At 33.8% G+C, this 23496-nt stretch overlaps 1 protein-coding gene across 1 annotated transcript in view; it reads left to right on the top strand.

Moving 5' to 3' along the window:
* The window catches only part of LOC126883424 (homeobox protein E60-like), a 30193-nt gene extending 9359 nt beyond the window's left edge, over positions 1-20834 (top strand). The window contains exon 2 of the mRNA XM_050648973.1: positions 20473-20834. Coding sequence (XP_050504930.1) covers positions 20473-20834 — 362 coding nt within the window. The remainder of the gene's footprint in view (positions 1-20472) is intronic.
* Positions 20835-23496: the final 2662 nt, after the last annotated feature.

The following is a 23496-nucleotide window of genomic DNA, read 5'->3' as shown; positions in this document are numbered from 1 at the left end:
AGATCTGTCTTTCCAAACTTTAGTTAGGCGACTCATTGCATTTTTTGCCATACCAATAAGTCTCCGAGCTTCTGCTTCACAGTTACCATCGTTAGTTGTACTAGACCCGAGATAGACAAAGGTGTTTACTATCTGGTATTCCTGTAACATGTTAGTCAGTTGAATAGCTGTCAGTTGAACTTAGCTTTATTGATTTTCATACCAACTTTATTGCTTTCGTACTCAACTCTTGGCAGGAGATCAAACATTTCTTGCTCATTTGCTGCTATAAGTGTAGTGTCATCAGCAAATCTTAAATTTGAGATTTTCCTACCAGCTACTGTTACTCCACCGACCCATCCTTCTAAAACCATCCTCATGACATGTTCACCATAAATGTTAAATAAGTCAGGTGACAACACGCATCCTTGTCTAACACCTCTCTCGGTCTTGAACTGGTTTGAGAACTTCTGATCTAGTCGTACTGTCGCTATATTGGACTGGTACAGATTTTTAATAAGTGTCACCAGGTGCATTGGTGCAGGAGCATTGGAGCTAAGCTCTACTTATACATACTTTAATACTGGGGCCACGCTAGCATATAATACCGTTAATTATCGCATTATTTGCATTAGAGATATGTCAAATAATGCGATAATTAACGGCATTAGACGCTAGTGTGGCACCAGCATAAGGATTTACATTTATATTTAAGCTTAAGGTACGTCTTAAGCTTAATATCTGTTAGTGCAACCAGGCATTAGAAACCCATGTACATATTGGAAGATGGAAGGTGGAAGATGTAATTGGAAGAATTCTTCTTCTACGGCACTACAGCCCAAATTGAGCCTAGGCCCCCTTTATTTTTTGCCTCCACCGACTCCAGCCTTGCTTGTCTGTGGCTGCTCTTCTTCATACACGGACTCCTAAAAGGGCCTGTGCGTCGCTGTTTACTGTGTCTTCCCAGCGCTTTCTTGGCTTTCCAACCAGTCTCTTTCCCTGCATTCTAGCATTCAATGCTATTTTTGGTAGCCTATCCTCTCCCATTCTTATCACATGTCCGGCCCATAGCCCATTGCAATCTTTGTATTCTAATGAAGTCTGACAGGGATGCTTCCTTATAAAGCTGATAAAGTTCGTTGTTGTATCGACTTCTGAAGATTCCGTTTTCCCTCACAGGTCCTAGGTCCTCTTCAGTACTTTCCTTTCGAATGTGTCGAGTTTGTTTTTGGATGTTTTTTTCACTGCGATAGCATGTTATTGGTCGAATTAAAGTTTTATAGATTCTCATCTTTGTATTTCGGTGGACACTTTTAGACCGAAATATATGGGAGAGGGTAAAATAAGCTTTGTTTGCCTGCGTTATTCTCTTCCGTATTTCTCCATCTTCTGATCCGTCGGTATATATTTCTACTCCCAGGTATGTAAACTTTCCAACCGTTTCAATGTCATCTTCATGTATAATGTTTTGTGGGACTATATTTCTTCTCGTCTGAGTCATTATTTTTGTTTTTTCTGTGTTAATTTCCAGACCTAGCAATTTTGTTTGTGTTTTTAACTCCTGTGCTCCTGTTGATGTTCTACTCATAATATTAATATCATCGGAATAAGCGGCCAGTTGAACCGTTCGGTTGGTCAGTAGTCAGTAGGTTTCCTCGTCCAGTTTGCATTTGCCTAACCGCATACTCCAGTGCCAGGTTAAACAATGTTGGGGCCAGCCCATCTCCCTGCTTTAGTCCCGTGGAAATTTTGAATCTGTCCGGTGGTTTTGTATTCGTACACATGCCTGAGTTTCATCCATTGTGGCTTTCATGAGTCTTATTAGCTTGTGTGGTATTCCCAATTCAGCCAATATATAGTATAGTTTGTTCCTTTTGACTGAGTCGTATGCCCATTCTTCTTCTTCTTCAGGTGCCATCTCCGCTACGGAGGTTGGCAATCATCATAGCTATTTTAATTTTTGAGGCAGTAGCTCTAAATAGTTGTTTCGAGCTGCATCCAAACCACTCTCTCAGGTTCTTCAACCATGAAATTCGTCTTCTTCCGATGCTTCTTCTGCCATCTATCTTTCCCTGCATTATGAGTCGTAGGATGCCATACTTCTCGCCCCGCATCACATGTCCGAGATACTGTAGCTTCTTTTCTTTAATTGTAAGTTCAACTTCCTTTTCTTTACCTATTCTTCTCAGTACTTCATTGTTTGTAACTCTATCTACCCAGGAAACCCTCATAATTTTTCTATAGGTCCACATTTCAAAGGCGTTAAGTCGTCTCATTGTCTCTACATTTAACGTCCACGATTCCACTCCATAGTATAGAACACTGTAGACGTAACATTTTGTTAGGCGTACTTTAAGAGCTAATGTTAAATCTTTGCTACATAGGACCTTTTTCATTTTTATAAAATTAGAACGTGCTTTTTCGATTCTGACTTTTATTTCTGCAGTGTAGTCATTATTTTCTGTTATAAGTGTTCCTAGGTAAGTGTACTTTTTTACTCTTTCGATCTGCTGGCCCTCTACTATCAAGATTTCGTTAGTATTATGGTTGTTTTTACTAATTTTCATAAACTTCGTCTTTTTGATATTGAGAGAGAGTCCGTACTCCCTACTACACTTTACTATTTTACTCATGAGTCTTTGCAGGTCTTGTAAACTATCGGCTATTATTACTGTATCATCTGCATATCTGATGTTGTTAACTAAGACTCCATTTACTCTTATGCCGACTGTTTCATCTTCCAGAGTTTCTCGCATTACCTCTTCAGAATAAGCGTTAAATAATAGAGGTGATAGTATGCAGCCTTGCCTGACTCCTCTCTTTATTTCCATTTCTTCAGATGTTTCTTTTTCAATTCTTACTATTGCTCGCTGATTGTAATAGAGGTGTGTTATTAGTCTTAAATCTCTTTCATCTAGGTTTTTATTTTTTAAGATTTCCATGAGTCGATCATGTTTTACTTTATCAAACGCCTTATTGTAGTCTATAAAACAGACGTAAAGATGATGGTTAACATCCAAACATCTCTGTGTCAGCACGTTGAAGGAGAATAATGCCTCTCTGGTACCCATACCATTCCGGAACCCATATTGAGTGTCACTAATATCCAGCTCCAGTTTAGAGTGTATTCTGGCGTGGATAATTTTCAATAGAATTTTCAAGGTATGTGACATTAAGCTTATGGTTCGGTAGTCACTGCATTCTTTTGCATTCACCTTCTTTGGCAAACACACAAAGGCTGATGTCAACATTTCTCTGGGGATGATTCCTGTAGTATAGATAGCGTTGAACAGTTCTACTATTATGTCCAGGTTTTTCTCGTTGACCAACTTTATCAGCTCGCTAGGCAATTCATCTGGACCAGCAGATTTATTGGTTTTCATAGAGTTTATTGCCTGACTAACCTCTGATTTGGTTATCTCTGGGCCTACATCTCCCGTTTGGCTATCTACGGATGTACTAGCTTCTCTCTGGTCATGAAATAGTTCCTCGATATACTCTTTCCATCGTCGTAGTTTTCGTTTTGTCTCCATTATAATATTTCCATTTTTGTCGAGCAATATATTTGAGGTTCTTCTATTTCCTATTCCGGCTAGTTCTTTGACTTTTTTATGTAGGTTGAAGTTGTCATATGTGTTTTGCAGTTCTTCTATTTCTTTACATTTTTCAGAGAAGTAGGTTTCTTTAGCCTCCCTAATTTTTCTTCTTATTTGGTTTTGAAGCTGTTTATAGCGGGTCTTATTAATGGTTTTGTTTTTTCTTCTTTCATTCATCAACTCTAGAATTTCCTCCGTCATCCATTCTTCTTTCTTACATTTGGTTGTAGTAAGTACTTTCTTACTTGGTTCTAATATAGAGGTTTTGAAGAATTGCCACTGCTGTTCTACGTTGCAATAATTTCCTGGGTTTCTGTCTAGATTTGTGTTGATTTCGTGTTTCAGATTTTCTTTTGTTTCTTCTGACTTTAGTTTCTGTATGTTAAGTTTATTGTTGTTGCGGCTTTTTTGCGTCTTTTTTAGTTGAAGTTGAAACCTAGCAATAAGAAGACTGTGACTATGCCCATTTGAAGTCTACAAACACGTTGTGAACATCAATATCGTGTTCCCATGATTTGCTCAAGATCTGTTTGACTGTAAATATTTGATCCAGTGTCGATCTTCCCCGTCGGAAGCCCGTCTGATACTCTCCAATAATATTTTCTGCTAGTGGTTGGAGCCGCTGGTTTATAATATACGTGAGGACTTTATATGCTGTACATAGTAGAGAGATTCTACGGTAGTTTTTGCACTGGAGTTTGTCTCCTTTTTTATAGATCGAGCAAACTATACTTTTCTTCCAGTCGTTGGGTATTATCTCTTCTTGCCGTATGTCTTTGATGAACGCGTGGATGTGACTTGCTAGGTGGTCGCCACCTACCTTATACAGTTCTGCTGGTATTTCGTCAACTCCCGGAGCTTTATTGTTTTTCTGGGCCTTAATAGCTTCGAGAACTTCCTCTATAGTTGGAGCTTCTACTCCATCATCTACTTCATTCTCTTCTACGTAGTTCATATCCATTTCATCTTCCATATCTACTTGTGTTCCAAGTAGGGTCTGAAAATAATGCTTCTAGGTTTCTGTGACTTTCTGTTGGTCACTGATTATTTGCCCACTTTCATCTTCACATAGACTTGTTTGAGGTTTATACCCACTTCTTGTCTTTTTTAGGTATTGGTATGCCCCTCTAATTTCGTTGTTTTTGAAATTTTCTTCCATTTTTTTTATTTGTCCATTTTCATAGGCTCTCTTTTTCTTTCTACATATCTTGTCTGCTTTCCGTCTTGCGACTTCAAATAATGTTCGTCTTTCCCGTGTCCTTCTTGTTATGTACATTTTGTGTGCTTCATTTCTTTCCTCTATTGCTTGTCTGCACTCGTCATCAAACCATGCTCCTCTTCTCTCCTTTTTCTTGTTTCCCAGGATGGACGCTGCAGCTGTCAGTACTGCTGTTTTGATATTACTCCATTTTTGCCCTCTATATGGAGTGCAGTTCTAGCATCCTTAACTCATTTACGACTTCTTGTTCGAACTTCTCTTTACATTCCTGGATCTTCAGTTTTTCCAGGTCCAGTTTGTTTGTTCTTTGTTGTCTTTCGTTTCTTTCCCTGTTAACTCTGCATCTAAATTTGGTTTGTAGTAAAAGATGGTCTGATCCACAGCATGCTCCTCGTCGTGTTCTCACATCGGAGATACTACTGGCTGCCCTTTTGTCTATCAGCTCATGGTCAATTTGATTGGTTGTGATTCCATCTGGTGAAACCCATGTCATTTTATATATGTCTTTATGTGGGAAGCATGTGGAACTTATAACCATGTTTTTACTGGTGGCACAATTTATCAAAAAGTCCCCATCCTCGCTTGTTTCATTGTGAAGTGAGTGTTTTCCTATTGTGCCATAGAACTGCGACGTCTTGCCTATTTTAGCATTCATATCACCCATTATAATCTTGATGTCATTTTTTGGAGCATTATCATATACTATCTTCAGCTGTTGGTAGAAGCTTTCCTTTGTATGTTGCTCTTGTTCTTCTGTTGGGCAGTGAATGTTTATCATTGTTACGTTGAAGAAGTGAGTGCAAATTCTCAACTTGCATATCCTTTCACTAACTGCCTGGAAGTCTATGATTTTTGACTCAAAATCATTATTCACCACAAATGCAACTCCACATTCTTTGCTTTCTTGTTCCTTCCCACTATAAAATCGTTATCCACCACAAATGCAACTCCACATTATTTGCTTCCTTGTTCCTTCCCACTATATAGAATTGTGTGCGTTTTAGTGTCCCTGACACTTTTCTCCAGCCATCTTGTCTCCTGAAGAGCAGTAATCATGAGCTTATATCTTTTTAGTTCTTGCAGGAGTGCGGTTTGAGCTCCTGGTCTATTTGGCGTCCTTACATTCCAGTTTCCAAATGCATAGTCTATGTTTCGTAGCTTGAGTCGTTTCCGAAAATTCCGTCCTGTATTCCGAAATTGGAAAAATTGCGCAAAGGAAATGGAACTGGGTAGACACGTGGCACGGCAAAATAACGAAAGGTGGACGAGAAACATTTTAAATTGGAGACCACGTGAGCACAATGGTAGTAGAGGAAGACCGCAAAGACGATGGCTAGACGACATTAAAGCAAACATGGGGAGAAACTGGCACTAAATAGCACAAAACAGAGAAGAATGGAGAACTCAGGGGATGCCCTTTCTCCAGGAGTGGATGCAAACAGGCTCAAGAAGAAGAAGGTGAAGAATTATCTCTTGGTGATTTGAGGATATTCTGTAATCTGAAAATTTCTTATTTTTCGTTTGGGGTTTTCCCAAATCTCCATCTTATCGGTTATTATATTTGAGGATCCGTTAATTTATTCTTAGTTTCAAAATAATTTTTCTTGGTATACTGAAAATAAACTAAAATATTGATCAGATTCTGCAATAATTCATTTTACAGAAGCCATATTGGTCATTAGAATTAAAAGCCATTACCCAATGTAAGTTTCTGAATAATTCTTTCATCGCATTGTATTACTACAGTTATATCCATTTGCTAATTTCATCAACATCAATTAGTGTGCGACTATTAGTTTGTTGCAAGTCACCTTCTCATCATCTTGATGATGCCGCGGGGATTGGGGGAGAGCAAAGTGGCAAAAAGACGTGCTAAGGGGTTCTCTTGGTGAATTACAAGCGGAACATAACATCAATCACTTTGCTACTGTTTACACGTTGATTGTGCTCACGGGGAATGGTAGAAATAATCGTGATAAACGAAATGCAAATTTATGGAATACTAGTAGAGGGAAGTTTATTGTATATTTTTATGGAATTTCTTTTTTTTTTCATCACCTTTATTTTAATATCTTAAAGAATTTGATGTAAGAATCATGTATAATTTATATTGCAACTAAACTGCCAATATTAAAGTGGATGGCCAATTGACAGAGGCAGTCTCCGTAGATAGAGGAGTGAGGAGAGGATGCATGGTGTCCCCGGTGTTGTTTAATATATACCTACTCTAAATATATCTTCGAGCAAGCGCTGGGAGGACTACAGGAAGGTAAATTTTGCAGATAATCTAGATCTAGATGGTTTGCAAAGAATAATGTCGCACATATCAGATATAAGTAGAGAATACGGACTTGATCTCAATATGAAAAAAACAAAGTACATGGTAGTTAGTAAGCGCGAAACATTAAATACACAATGTTTGGTTAACCAACAACCAATTGACAGGGTGGAGAGCTACACATAGCTTGGTCTCAACATAAACAGCTAATGGGACCACTAGTCCGTTCTTTAACGGTAAAATATTGCAAAACCTCTAAATTTTAAAGAACCTCTTGGATTGACATGAAATTTGGCATACACATAGCTAACAAGTCAAAGAAAAAAAGTGATATTATGCCGATAGGTATGTGCTTTTGCCCTGGGGGTGGTTTTCACCCCCTCTTGGGGGTGAAAAAATATTCGTCCAAAAAAGTCAGGAAATGGATAAACTGGCTAATTTTAAGTAACTTTTGTTCTATAGAGTTTTTTCACTAAGTCAATACTTTTCGAGTTATTTGGCAGTGAATAAGTTCATTTTTTCAACAAAATAACCACGCTTTTAGACGGTTTTTCGCAAATAACTCAAATAGTAAGTACTTTGTCGAAAAACCATTTTCAGCAAAAATATAGCCTGTAAAAATTTTTAAAAAATGTTGTATATATCACGTCTCTACACCTAGTAGAAGCAGAGTTATAGCTAATGAAAAATAGGTTCATATTCGTCAAATTCCAAATGGAATACTTTAACGTGAAATAACCAAAAATGAAGCACATTTCGGGGAAAACTCGTTACAACTTATTTGAAGTGTAAAAAAAGCTTCATTTTTGTTTTATAAAAAAAATTTCTAGCATCAAAATTAAACAAGCTCCGCTCAAAATAAAGTTAATCCCTTTTGGTTTTGTTAAAAAAATCGACAAAATCACCCCCTAATTAGTATCTTAAATGAACTTTATCGTTACGACTTCACAAGTTTCTTGACTCGTGTATATATTGTTTATATGGTCTGTAAGTTTCATTGGTTCAAAGTCCTTATTATTGAAAGGGCTGCAGTTAAAAGGGGTTGAACGAGTCACTGATCACGAATGTATGCAAATTTAGAAACACCAAATCTTAATCAATTTTTGTCTAACAGAAAAACAAAAAATACATGAAATTCAGAAAAGCAAATCTGACTTTTTTTTGTTTTTCGAGATTTTTGGTATCTCTAACAATTTTTAAGTTATTTTGAAAAAAAGCATATTTTTCAAAATTTAAATTTTTAAAAATTTTACTTTGAAACCAAATTTTTTCAAAAATAAGCACTTTGAATCGATGAAACTTACAGATCATATAAACACAACATAAGTAAAATAATTTGTGGAGCGGTAACGATTAATTTCATTTAAGTTGCTAATTAGGGGGTAGTCTTCCCGATTTTTTTTTGCAAAAACAAAAGGGACCAACTTTATTTTGAGTGTAACTTGCTTAAATTTAATGCTAGAAACTTTTTGTAAAAACAGAAATAAATATTTTTTTAAAGACTTTAAAAAAGTTAAAATGAGTTTTCCCCAAAATTTGCTTAATTTTTTGGATATTTCACGTCGAATTCTTCTATTTGAAATTTGGCGAATATGAATCTATTTTTCATTGACTATAACTCTGGTTCTACGAGATCCAGAGACCTAATGCGTACACCATTTTTTTTTACTTTTTTATAGGCTATATTTTTGCTAAGAACGTTTTTTTCGACCAAATTCTTACTTTTTGAGTTATTTGCGAAAAACCGTCTAAGAATGCGGTTATTTTGTTGAAAAATGAACATATTCACTCGCAAATAACTCAAAAAGTGTTGACTTGGCGAACAAGCTCTATAGAACAAAAGTTACTTAAAATTAGTCAGTTTACCTATTTCCGGACTTATATTGGACATATATCTTTTCACCCCCAAGAGGGGGTGAAAGTCACCCCCAGGGCAAAAGCACACATCGGCACAATATCACTTTTTTTCTTTGACATGTAAGCTATACGTACGCCAAATTTCATGTCAATCCAAGTGGTTCTTTAAAATTTAGAGCAAAAACCGTGAACGAATGGACTACACCCACGTGAAATAAAACAACGCATAGGAAAAGCGAGATTAGCGTTCATAATGATGAAGTCTCTTTTCAGAAGTCACGATTTACCACTTGCTACCAAAATCTCTATCATCAGATGCTATGTATTTTCTACGATATTATATGGAGTAGAGCACATTCCGAAGCTTGTTTACGAAAACTCGAGGCATTAGAGATGTGGTGTTATAGACGCATCTGTGATGCTTCTTCTACCGATTAGTGATGTATCTCTTGCTATTTTGACAACACGTGTCTCCCCTTCTCAGTACTCTCATCTCTGCCGTTTCTAGTACCTAGTCTTTGTGTTGTGGCTGTATCGGGTCTTGTTCCTGATGCATATGTCATTATTTGTCTTACAGTGACTTAATAAATTCTTGACTTCATCTCAGTGTTAATATGTCGGTTTCGCCATATAGTGTTATTAAGACATCCTACCAGTTTATTTGCTATTTCTACTTGATTTCTCACTTCCTTGTCAGGTCCCCGTAGCTTAACGATGTAATTCTAAGGTATGTATTTTATTTCCGTCAATTTCTGTTTGAGATAATACCATCAATTTCTGTTTTACATCTGACTGGCTCTTTACTGATTACTTACTATTGTTTTAGTTTTCTGAGATGAAATTATCATACTTATTGAATTCTTTTGTTTTAATGTTAAATCTGTGGACTAATCTTTGCAGACTATATTCATCTTTGGCTATCAATATTGCGTCGTTTGCGTAACAGAGTATTTTTACTTCTTTGTTTCCCATTCTGTATCTGCTTCCTTTGTTGATTATTTTATTCATGATTAAGTTGAAGAGCATAGGACTCAATGAGTCTCCCAGTCTTATTCCGCTGCCTATGTAGGGACTTCTCTATTATACAGAAGATGGACTACATCTGTGAGTCTCACTCTGTCAAATGCTTCCTTCAAGTCGATCAGACACAGAAATGCTGGTCTATTATACTCGAAACTTCCAAATTCATAGATATATTGTTGTGATCTTATTTTTGTAATCTGATGCTGTTCTCAGATGTAATTTATTTTAATTAATTAATTAATAATTATCTCATTAATCAAACAAATCAAATACCAATATAGTGTCAATCTCAGGGCTAAATTATAATATCAGTTACTTACTTCCGTGGCTTCAAAATATTTCTCAGTAGATTCCTAATCGGGATAGATAAAAGAGAGTAAAATAATACACACATATGAATTTCAATTAGAAATTATAAAATCGTTTATTTTATCTAAATGGCACTCAATGCTTAATATTTCTTATACCTATCTTATCTTTCTATCTTTATTTAATACAAACTTACAAACATGGGAATCTTATTTCTTTTTGTCTCCAAAGTTATTTTATTTAAAATGAACTATTATGATTTATTAGTGATAAATTGATTTAGGTTTGATGAAAAATTTTTAATAATGATTGTGTACCTCAATTTTCAATGTGGTATTTAATACATAAACCATACATTCATGTCATAACAAAATTGACTGACCTTTACTGATGATTTGACAATGTCTTCACACAAAACACGTTTCCTCCTATCTTGGGTTGCGATCAAACGACTCGTACCAGCTTCCCAGCAAAGCCTCTGCTCCTTTCTGAAAACTACGCCTCGTACAGCCCTCGTTCCTGCCGTCTCCTGATTCCGTGTTCTACCTTTTTCAAACATTTCAACAAAACCGGGATACTCTAGACTCAAGGAGTTATATCTCGACTTGGCCTAACACTCGTTCCACGATATCTTACTTTTTTAATTTTCAAAAAAAAAGAAACTAACTATATCGGCGTTTCACTTTTTTTGTACACTCTTCTCGAAAACCGGCCTTCGCCTTTCGATCGCCAAAAACATTCTGCCACACATCTCTCGTCCATTCTCCTACTTCCAAATTACCCCTTCCAACATTCAAAAATCAACCAATCCCAAGCAACTTTCAATTATGCGTATTTATCAACACAACTTTCCTTTTTCTAAATATCTTAATGGATTTCAAGAAAAAATAATATTCCGCATTCCAATTTTACTTTCTACATGAATACAACATTTACAAATTTAATGACCTATTATCTTATTCCACTAGAGTATTCGTTAGCGGTGGTTAATGACAAATCCTTCCGCGAACACTTTCCTTGTACACATCACTCTAATTGTTTACTTGAGTCGTATTGTTTCCGCGGTTCGTAAACACTTCTCCGAATCACTCTCTTAAAAGCTATCTATACATAATTTGTTTTATACAGGGTGTTCCAAAGTTACATGCCCGTGGTCGAGAAAAATGAAAACCTTTATTTTAATTTGACTTTAATTTATAATTATAAACTTTTATTTCTTATATCAATTAGGAATATAACAATATATTATCTTCGCAGCTGCTGTAGTACATATCTTGGTGTCTTGTATATAATATTATACCCTCATGTATCCACTCCCTTGATGGCTGTAATATTTGTCTGATGATATAGAGAGCTTATCACAGGGCATCTTTAGTTTTCCGCTTTAATAGGGGATTCTTACATCGGAAGATTTTTACATCATTATTCTTGGTTTGTAACTTGTGTGGTTTCCGAAATTTTTGTCCCGTGTATTTTGATTTGGATTTCGTAACAATTTCTTTTTGTGGGATGAAGGTGTGAGATTGGTGAACAATCTGCATATTAGAAGTCCAGGGACACTTCTCGCTTCTCTGTGTTTTGATTTAGTTCAAAGGTACTTAGTCCAGAAAGCCACTGCGCATCCGCTAGGAAAAATATTCTAATTCAGATTTTTTTCACAATCTTACTCAAAAAGGACTCCTTTTAACAAATTTGCATGTTGCCAGGACCAAAAGGTGGTCAAACATTTTTTAAACGTTTTTTTTTTTTTGTTTTTTTCCTAAAATTACTTTTTTGCATGGAAAAAAGTTTTTTTAGGTTTTTTGGATCATTCCAAACAGAAAAGGTCTTTAGTGACTTTTCTCTAAAAATGATAGTTTTTGACATATAAGCGATTAAAAATTAAAAAATTGCGAAATCGGCCATTTTTAACCCTCAAAAACTATATGAAAAACTGAAAATTTGAATGTTGCCAAGATAGGTAGATATTCTTTAAACATCGATTGATGAAATCCCGAAGAGTTTTTTGCAATACAATATTCAAAACTCCTATTTTTTTAAATTGCTAATCAAGCGTGCTCGACACTATTTTCCACCGACAGTATGGTGCAAATGAAAGGAATAAATTCGTTATTTCGTAAACCGGCGACTTTAAGGAAAAATCCCGAAACAGGTCGATTTTTATTTTTAAGTTATGATATTGTGGCATATATGGTATACTAGTGACGTCATCCGTCTGGGCGTGATGACGTAATCGATGATTTTTTTAAATGAGAATAGGGATCGTGTGGTGGCTCATTTGAAAGGTTCTTCAATTCTCTATTCAGTAATGTAAACATTTACATAATTATTTATACAGGGTGTCCTTCTACTTCTTTTTTTGTCAAATAATTTAATTTAATAAAATTTTTTTGGACACCCTGTATAAATAATTATGTAAATATTTATATTACTGAATAGATAATTGAAGAACTTTTCAAATGAGCTAGCACACGACCCCTATCCAAAGACCTTTTCTGTTTGGAATGATCCAAAAAACCTAAAAAAACTTTTTTCCATGCAAAAAAAATAATTTTAGGAAAAAAACCAAAAAAAAAAAACGTTTAAAAAATGTTTGACCACCTTTTGGTCCTGGCAACATGCAAATTTGTTAAAAGGAGTCCTTTTTGAGTAAGATTGTGCAAAAAATACGAATTAGAATATTTTCCCTAGCGGATGCGCAGTGGCTTTCTGGACTAACTACTACTACAGCTTTCATAATAGCAATTTTACATATTTCTACAATATGACTATTTTTAAGTATTATTTTTTTTTTGTCGTTTAGTACAAGAAATAATTTTCGAGTTTTCGAAGAAGCTATCGTAAATTGTAAATATTGCGCAAATGCCTAAAGTTTCAAAAAACGTTTAGATGTTTCTCATCTCCGAATGCAAAACAAAATGTCTAAATTCTTGGAAGAAATTAGCGCAAATACAAATGTCTCGCTGAAAGGCTTAAACTGTCTGAAATAATTTTCTCGTTTCTAAGTAATATTCCAAGGAACAAACTGATAGCTGATCAAGAGCTTCACCACTCGACGTGTTACAGCATCTCTAATTACAAAACTGTCAGAACGGGCTGCGAGTGTACCAATATAACTGTCACCAGTCACATCTTAGTATTATTGAGTATTAACCTCTTCTCTCTAAGCAGTGGTGGGTTTATTAATAGGGGGTCGCTATTGTCAAATACAGGGTGTCCCGGAAAATAGTGCGTTCCTTAAAGGTATAGGTAGAAGGCACCATGTAGAACAAAAAACTCTTATAACATTTTTTTCTAAATGCAACCGTTTGACCAAAAAATTAAAATGTATTTTGGTATCCAAATTTAAATCTGACAACTATGTGCGGTACGCAAATTTAAGCATAGACAGTCCCATGTAAATAGATAGAAGATGATAGTAAACAGATAGTTTTAAAAAATCCTGTTTAGTGTCAATGCCGAAAATGTTTTCGAATAGTGAGTGTATTACCTATTATGTTATTACCTATGAATGGTGTTTGTGAAAGGTTACTTGAAACATCTATTCGGTATATTAATTATTTTCAAGTAAGTACAACTTAGTTATTTCAGTTCACAAGTAAACAAATTACTGAGACATGATCTGGTGTATTTAAGATCCACTGTAAACTATTAAAACTATGTAATTCAGTTAAAGCCCTCAGCAATACTCAGCATTCAACCCATTTAAACCTTACTAAATACATAATACTAGTTTAGTTAAAAGATGTGTTTTTATGTTAAAAGATGTGTAATTCGTTTAAAATTATGCAATAGGTATTTCAATACATTTCAAAAGAAAATAATTTTAGTAAACAAATAGTAAATACATAAGTATTACCTACTATTAGGTTGGATTATTTTAAATACTGTTAATCACAATCACAAACGAGTTTTTATTATCTGTTATTATTCCGTAGTGCGTACGATGTTGCCAGTTTATTAAAATTTCCAAACATTAAAATACAGGTATATGGAAAACAATGTTAACTTTTTTTTGGAAACGGTTAACTTTAGAAAAAAATGGTATAGGACTTTTTTGTTCCAAATTGTGTATTCTCTCCATATCTTAAAGGAACGCACTATTTTCCGGGACACCCTGTATATTTCAGGAATTCATTCTGATCTTCGTGTTCTATGCCTACTTAATATTACGTGTATATTTTCTGCTAAACAAGTGAAATACCGCAGGATCAAATAGAAAAGAGAAAAAGGCAATCGTAAATGATATAAATACTTAAAAATACTCGAAAAATGGGTAATACGAGAAGAATGTAATTATAAATAAAGGGTAGTTAACTATTTTTGTACTGCCATATAGGCCTGGATCCGGCGTACCAAAAAAAGTTGATTAATAGCAAGCTGAAAATTTGTTAATAGCTTAACGGTGTCTAGTCGGACAAACTTTGATGTATGGGAACACTGGAACAGGGGAAGATTTAATTGTGGAACCTGATTTTAATTGTGGAACATGTCATCCTGACAAGTTTATGATTGTGAAAACTAGCAGGTTGTTTTTAAGTTTATTCAATAGCAAACTTTATATACTATATGAAAAAAATGTTTGTCCGACAAATACGTTGGGCATTTTAATAAGTCCGACACGTAGAACATTTCAAATGACAGGAAATATATTGGTGGTAAATAGCACTCTGATTTTTGCATGAGAGTTTAATGAAAGGGTATCAAATCAATTGGAAGTTCTGTCCGACAAAGTACATGGGACGTTTTCGTAGTCGAACGTTCAAAACCTGTAACCTGTTCCACAATTAAAACTTCCCCTGTTCCAGTGTTCCCGTACATTAAAGTTTGTCCGACTAGACACCGTTAAGCTATTGACAGATTTTCAGCTTGCTATTAATAAGCTTTTTTTTGGTACGAGAGATCCAGGCCTAATAATTGTGACAATAATTCACTACTTATAATTTGATTAAACAATTTTTTGCCAGTAATAAAGACGAACTAGATATCTGTTACTTACTTTTTTTTTATAGAAACAACGTAAAATACTAGAATTAGTGTTGCCCAAAATCGGTCTTGGTCTTGCAGTCTTGGTCTTGTTCTTGCGTTTTAGCAAGACCAAGACCAAGACCAAGACCGCCTTATTTTAGCAAGACCAAGACCAAGACTGACCGTGCAAGACTTGAGCAAGAACAAGACCAAGCCCACGAGACTCTTGCGTCTTGCAGTTTGAGTGTCGTTTTATGGAATAATACAGGGTGTAACAAAAATACAGGTCATGAATTTAATCACATATTTTCGGATCAAAAATAGTTCGATTGAACCTAACTTACTTTAGTACAAATGTGCACATAAAAAAAGTTACAGCCCTTTGAAGTTACAAAATGAAAATCGATTTTTTCCAATACATCGAAAACTATTGGAGATTTTTTATTGAAAATGAACATGTGGCATTCTTAAGGCAGTAGTATCTTAAGAAAAAATTATAGTGAAATTTAGACACCCGATAAAAATTTTATGGGGGTTTGGTTCCTTTAAACCCACCCAAACTTTTGTGTACGTTTCAATTTGATTATAACTGTAGTACCATTAGTTAAACACAATGCTTTAAAAACTTCTTTGCCTCTTGGTACTTTTTCGAAAAGTCAGTATTTGTCGAAATATTTTGCATATTATTTGTCAAATCCACCACACACTTGTATATGGGCACGTATATGTTATGTTCATCTGTGATATGGCTAAGTACGATTATGGAGACTTGATAATAATAGGAAAATTTATATTTACATATTTAGGTATATTTTAAACCATATTAAAAAAGAAGTCACATCTCGATAAAATGTGCCTTATCGAAAAAATACACAGAAGCAAAAAAGTTTTAAAAACACTGTGTTTAACTAATGGTATCGCAGTAATAGTTTAATTGGAACGTACACAACCATTTGGGAGGTTTAAAGGAACAAAACCCCCATAAAATCTCTACGTAAACATATTAGAAAAGAAGCCGCAACTCGATAAAAACTGCCTTGTCGAAAAAATACTAAGAACCAAAAAAGTTTTAAAAATATTGAATTTAACTAATAGTATCACAATAATAATTTAATTGGAACGTACACAAAAGTTTGGGTGGGTTTAAAGGAATAAAACCCCCATAACATTTTTATGGGGTGCACAAATTTCACTATAATTTTTCTTTAAGATATTCCTGCCATAAAAATGCCACATATCCATTTTCAATAAAAAATCTCTAATAGTTTTCGATATATTGGAAAAAATCGATTTTCATTTTGTAACTTCAAAGGGCTGTAACTTTTTTATATGCATATTTGTACTAAGGTAAGTTAGGTTCATTAGAACTATTTTTGGTCCTAGAATAGGGGATTTAATTTATGACCTGTATTTTTGTTACACCCTGTATATTAGTTCGGGTATATGCTTAGAGACTATGAGATACAAAAAAATATGTAACAAAAATTTGGAAAAATGGATTTATCCGCATTATAAACAATACGATGAACATACATACCGAATTAAAAATATGAACACTTATTTATTGGATACGTACTCAGAGGTCATAATAAATTATTATACAATGTTAAAATACAATATTTCATTCTTTCCTAATATCAGACGACGCCTTCGGTCCGAAATTAATTACAATTGAGCAATTGTCTAGATTTTGAGAATAGCAACCTTTCATAAAATAATCTTCTTGTGTTGTGTGTATAACAATATCGCATTGAAACTTTTAAAGAAGTATGTCGCCTATAAGGTGATAAAAATATAATACGAATACCATATTCACTGTTAGGGACAACCACTCAATTGTTTTTTCTTATCCATATCGTAAAGACTAAACGTCCTACTTTTTGCAGGGTGTGCAATTAGATATTAGATCAATCGGCCAAACAAATGGCTACCATGTATAGCCCATTCGCGCACGGTAAAATGTTAAAAAACCTTCAAATTTCAAAAAAAGAGATATTTATTATTATATAAAAAGAGATATTGGCCGATGTGTGATTTGGCCATTGTTTTTTTATTGTTAATGAAGAACTTATAAGAGGATGGGTGATCGGACTGCATTAAAAACTAAAAAACAATGTTTCTTAAAATGAAATAAACAAATTACTTATCGACAACTGATAAATAAAGTTTAAACTTCAGTTTAGGCACTTCGAGATTTCGAAAATAATATTTTTTCCACCTACCTCTACCGAAAGTATACTTTTCCGGACCTGATTGTAGGGAGCAAAGTTGTACTTTTCCTCCCTAGGGAGGAAAAGTAAAAGTAACGTCATATGTCATTCATGAAATATAACTTATTGACGCCCTGTATAATATCTATTTTCTATTACGTAAGTATCTATACATTTTAACATTTATTTATAAAACACCCTGTATTTTGCAGAATGGTAAAAAACAGTAAATTGTTATTTTGATTTAACAATGTTTACATTAATAATTTGACTTATATTTGACAGTTGACAGTTATATTGTACCTACTTGTTCGATTTAGTTCTAATAAATTTTGTTGGTTAGTTACATAAAATAAATTAAGTAAAAATGAAAAAATGACGTGTTATTTGAGGAAGGTGGAAAAACCATATGTATAACATGGGAGTAAAGTGCCTTTTCCTCCCTTGGATGATTACTGCCCTCCGCTACGCGTCGGGCAGTAAACTTCATTCTCGGGAGGAAAAGTAGCACTTTCCTCCCTTGTTATACAAATAGCTATTACTTGTGTTTTTGAGCCTTGAACATCGTCATTTTTCGATTTTTTCAGTTTTAAATTGTTTATAACTCGGAAACGAATAACTTTAGACAAAAACTACAAAAGACCTTTTTTGTTCCATATGATTCAAAGAACCTAAAATAAGTCTGCCAGGGCTGAAACAATTGATTTTTATAATTTGTTTAATTTTTTTTAATAAATATAGAAATAACTCAGAAATTACGGCATTTCGGTATAGCAAATATTACATGAAAATTAATTAGTAGTTATTATGGTTCAAAATGCAAAAATATACTGGGTGTTCTATTCGAAATACTAAAGTTCATTATATTTTCAAAAAAACGCAAGATCTGGTAACAATCTGTAATTACCACTATAATATCGGCCGCATTAGAAGACCTTTACTCACCAAATTCTATAAAAATCGTTCAAGTCGTTTCCGAGATATTTGAGGCGTTCCATACATAAAACTCACTCTGTATAAATATTATATAATTAAACTGCGTGTATTACTTTGTATTAATTCTTGTTAAAAAAAGTCAATCTTAAAATTTTCAACTAATAGCAAACAAAAATTATCAACTAATAATAGTGTCAAAGCTATTGCGTACTGTACTGTAATTTAATTTGTATTTTTTTTAATTTTTATTTGAATAAATGGCAAATTGTAGAACTCTTTTATTCCATTTCATTTCATATACCTAATGTGAGAGTCCATCAATCCCTTTCTAGACAGATAATGTTCTTTAAAATAAAGTCTAGATAAGTTTATGCCATTTGTTTGATTTTTTGTGTTTTCACCATGTTTTAGCACATGTCAGGTTATTAAATGCAAACGTTTATTAAGAAACAGACTGACTCCCGTGGGACATGGTAGATAGCCCAGTTAGTTAGAGTATAGGCAGGGATAGTTTAGATCGTGGGTTCAAACCCACCTAATGTGAGTTGTTTATTAATAAATAGCAATATGCTAGTGGGTAACTGCGAGACTTGCAAGACTCTTGCTGCAAGACCAAGACCAAGACCAAGACTGGGAGTGCAATACCAAGACCAAGACCAAGACCAGGTGTACTGGTGCAAGACCAAGAACAAGACTGTCCAAGTCTCGTCTTGTTCTTGCATTTGAGCAACACTAACTAAAATACAACACTAGAATATTTTTATGGCTAACACTATTTAATAAGATATTTAGTAGAAAAACAAATAAATGAAATATACATCATCTAAGTTTCTTTCTTTCTTCCCTTCCTTTTACTCTATCAAGGTATCGGATTTGGGCTAAGCTATTTTAATTTCCATTCACCAATCTCTTCCAGTCTTTTCTATTTCCTGCCCTTATTTTCAATTACTCGATGTTATAATACTTTATGGTACAAAAAAACTATAATGAACGTCTTCTGTTCAATGAAAAATTTGCCAATGAAATCAGATCAAAATCTTTTTGAATTGAATTTATCAATATCAATGCATATAGGTGATTGGAACTTGATATTTTAGTATTTATCTATATCACCAATCACCATTAGCATCATCATCACCTTTTCTTTCTCTATGATATTTATTCTATCTCTTTTTGTTACTCTGCAGCTTCTCCTTAGAAATTCCATCTCTGTTGTTCTTATTTGTCATGGTATTATACATTCTTCTTTTTGTTTTTATACTGATGTTCTTATCCCACAGTACCGGGTTCAGTTTTCGTATGCAGTCTCTTGTTTGTCCTAGTCTATTTTTTATATCTTTTCCAGTTGTTCCTTTGTTTGATAATATGAAACCTAAACAGTTGTACTTGTCTCTTCCTTTGATTTGTTTACCTTCGTCTATTTCAAGCTGTTTTATTTCTGTATACTCCGTTGTTAGATATTCAGTTTTCTTTGGGATTGTTTACATCTCGTTCTTTGTATATTCCTGTTCCAGTTTCTCATCATAAAACTGAGGTTATCTTCGTCTTGTACGATCACTATTTATTCGTTAGCAAAACTTAGGGTATATAAATATTTTTTTCTTACCTACGGATGTATCCATTCCTTTGAACTTTCTTTTCCACGGCTTCAGGTTTTTTTCCACGAATATGTTGAACAGGGTAGAGGATGTGGAGCAGCCATTTAGCACTCCCTTTGTCGTCTTAAATGGACTGCATATTCTATTGCCTGTTTTGATATTTTGATATAGGTACTTGTAGAGTGCTTGTACTGCTTTTATTAGATAATATTCGTGGAATTTCTATGTCTTCCATTGCTTTCTATAGCTTGGTTCAAGGTATCGAGTCTCTTAAGATCTACAACAGAATCTATTTTAGGCTATTTTTTTTCTATTAGTTGTTAGACCGTGTATATGTGATCTAAGCATGCTTTCCCCGTTGTGAACGCTGCCTGGTCTTTTCCGATTCTCTCCTTTATTACCACCATTTATAACATACAAGGAAAATGTATAGAAAATTATTGATAATTTAATCATACCATAATTTGCACACTTTTAATTCAAAACTACCTTGTTTCAGGTCCTAGAACAAGAAGACCAAAGAAACCAGGCGGAAAGGCTGTTCCTACCAACACGACTCCCGAAGAAAAACGTCCCCGAACTGCATTTTCCGGGGCGCAGTTGGCAAGACTGAAGCACGAATTTGCAGAGAATCGTTACCTTACAGAGAAGCGAAGACAGCAACTAAGCGGTGAGCTAGGATTAAACGAAGCTCAAATAAAAATCTGGTTCCAAAACAAACGGGCCAAAATTAAGAAAGCCTCAGGCCAGAAGAATCCTTTGGCGCTTCAATTGATGGCTCAAGGGTTGTACAACCATTCAACGATACCTTTAACAAAAGAAGAGGAAGAAATGCAGGAAATGCATGATAAAAGTTCGTAGAGCTCGGAATAGGTTTCTAACTGATACATTTTTCTTCAATTTAAAATATTTTTATGTGCATTCCTTGAGATATAGATGAAATTATTACAAATCGAGACTTACTAAACAAATTCCATGGCAATTAGTATCTTGATTAATAGGCTATTGATTATGTACTATAGGAAGGAACTACAACGTTAACGGGGTTTTATTATTTCATATGGTCAATGAATCTCTATATATGAAAAAACCGCGGAGTGCTACCACTTAAAGGGGTGCGATTTTGAGAAATGGGTGAATTAGTCCCTGGGCACAGGTTACAGTAGGGTGAGTTCTATGCACTTTTGGTACAAACACGTCTTTATAAAAATTGTTCCTGGTTAAATTTCCTATCTAAATATAACTTTTTAAAGTCAAAGATACTTTTTTTTACAAAAATATATTCAAAAGAAAAAGCACAAAGGAACCCAAAAGAAAGAAATTTTGTTTTTTGTCGCATAACTTTTGTCCACGGGGATATAGGTATAGACATTGCTTTACAGAAAAAAGCTTACATATTTTCTCTTTAAAATGATGTTTGGTAGAGGTCATCAGGATTTAAAGTTTTCGAAATATGATTTTTCAAACTTCGCCACTCACAGCAATTTTGGGCAATTTTCCTTGTTATTTCGCAAATATTGTTCTGTAACTTTTTTCTACGTAACTTTAGGCATATGCAATGGTACATGTAAGAAGAATAGAAATCAATTACCTTTAAAATGTTCTACTGTATAATGTTGTACGACTTCTTTTAAAAAGGTTGTCTTTTTCAAGTCTTTATACTTTCAACGAGTTTTTATATTTTTTACGATTATTTTTTAATTTCCCATTATAACTTTTTTTCTACTTTTAGGTATATATTATACAATAAAAAAGAAAGCTTATTCTGTTTACTTTAAAATTGCGTATTATAAAAAATTCTATTATTATTTTTGAATAAGATATGCTTTTTCAAAATGTAATAAGTACTTGCAACGATTTTTGATTTTAGGATTATTTTTTAAATTCCTCATTATAACTTTTTTATGTGATTGTGTGTTATGATTGAATCTTATTTTTTATGTAATACTTTGGATCCACTTGACTCGGCCGGGCAAACTTCAAAATATGGATTAATTCCAATATTTACTGTCAGGATGTACAAAAAACTACGGTTGTAGGAAGATAGGAATTAGTTGTTCAATATTCTGCAAAGAGTGCATGTGCATGGGTACTAATTGTGGGAACTCTAAGATAACTGCGGTGGCAGAGGAAGATATTGAAGCTAATGCTAACGAAGAGATGGACTTTGATTTTGAAATTTTTTTAAATTTAAATATAGATGATACACCATTTTAAAGAACAGAAAGTAAGCCCTCTTTATTGAGCAATATATCGTATATTCATGTACAAGAAAAAAAAGTTATAATGAGAAATTTCAAAAATAATCGTAAAAAATGTATAACATATTATTTTTTATATTAGGTATTATACAATATATAATATATAATATAATATATTATATATACTATATATAATATAATATTATTATACAGGGTGTCCAGAAACTACCGACAAACGAAGATAGGAGATTACTCAGATAAATTTAAGACATTTTAACCCAATTCTTCTAGTCCGAAAATGCTTCCTAAGGGAGCTAGAGCTCTTTGAAGATGGCGTCTTGTAATTAGTTTTTCTTAAATAACTCCAGAACGCGTTTATTTAGAAAAATGCAAATTGGTACGCATATTTATCTTCTAGAGATAAATCGATTACATTTATTGTGAATTTCTAGTACGGGTCATAGGCGTTCATTTTGGGTAGGGCAAAGGTTATTTTATCGCATAACTTTTATGTCTTTAAAACTTTTAAGCATTTTTGACACTGGATTATTAAATTATGAGGTATGCTAGTACTAAAAGGTACTCTTGCTTTAAGTCGGTAGAACACACCGTTTTCTAGAAAAATTGATTTGAAAATTTTTCGTTCACTGAATTTCCAAAAAAAATTTAAAAAAAAAACCATTTAGAAAAACGAAAACTGGTACGTTTATTTATATTCCAGAGACGAATCGATTTCATTAATTGCGAATTTCTAGTACCTGTCATATGCGTCCGTTTTGGGTAGTTGAAATGTTATTTTATCGCATAACTTTTTTGTCTTTAATTTTTAAGAATTTTTCATTTTAGATTATTAAATTGTGAGGTATTTTAGTATTAAAAGTTACTCTTGCTATAAGTCGGTAAAATACACCGCTTTTTTTGAAATTTTTTTTAAATTTTTTTTTTTCAAATACAAAAAACGAGAAATTTTTAAATCGATTTTTCTAGAAAACGGTGTGTCCTACCAACTTAAATTAAGAGTACCTTTTAGTACTAGAATATGTCACAATATAATAATCCAGTATCAAAAATGCTTAAAAGTTAAAGACAAAAAAGTTATGCGATAAAATAACCGTTGCCCTACCCAAAACGGACGCCTGTGACCGGTACTAGAAATTCACAATAGATGAAATCGATTTATCTCTGGAAGATAAATATGTGTACCAATTTTTGTTTTTCTAAATAGAAGCGTTCTGGAGGTATTTAAGAAAAACTAATTACATGACGCCATCTTCAAAGAGCTCTAGCTCTAGCTCCCTTACGCAGCATTTTCGGACTAGATG

This window comes from Diabrotica virgifera, chromosome 4 (assembly GCF_917563875.1).
Source record: "Diabrotica virgifera virgifera chromosome 4, PGI_DIABVI_V3a".
Lineage (NCBI taxonomy): Eukaryota > Metazoa > Arthropoda > Insecta > Coleoptera > Chrysomelidae > Diabrotica > Diabrotica virgifera.
The sequence above is the reverse complement of the archived record's forward strand: the minus strand, read 5'-3'. Positions and strand labels throughout refer to the sequence as shown.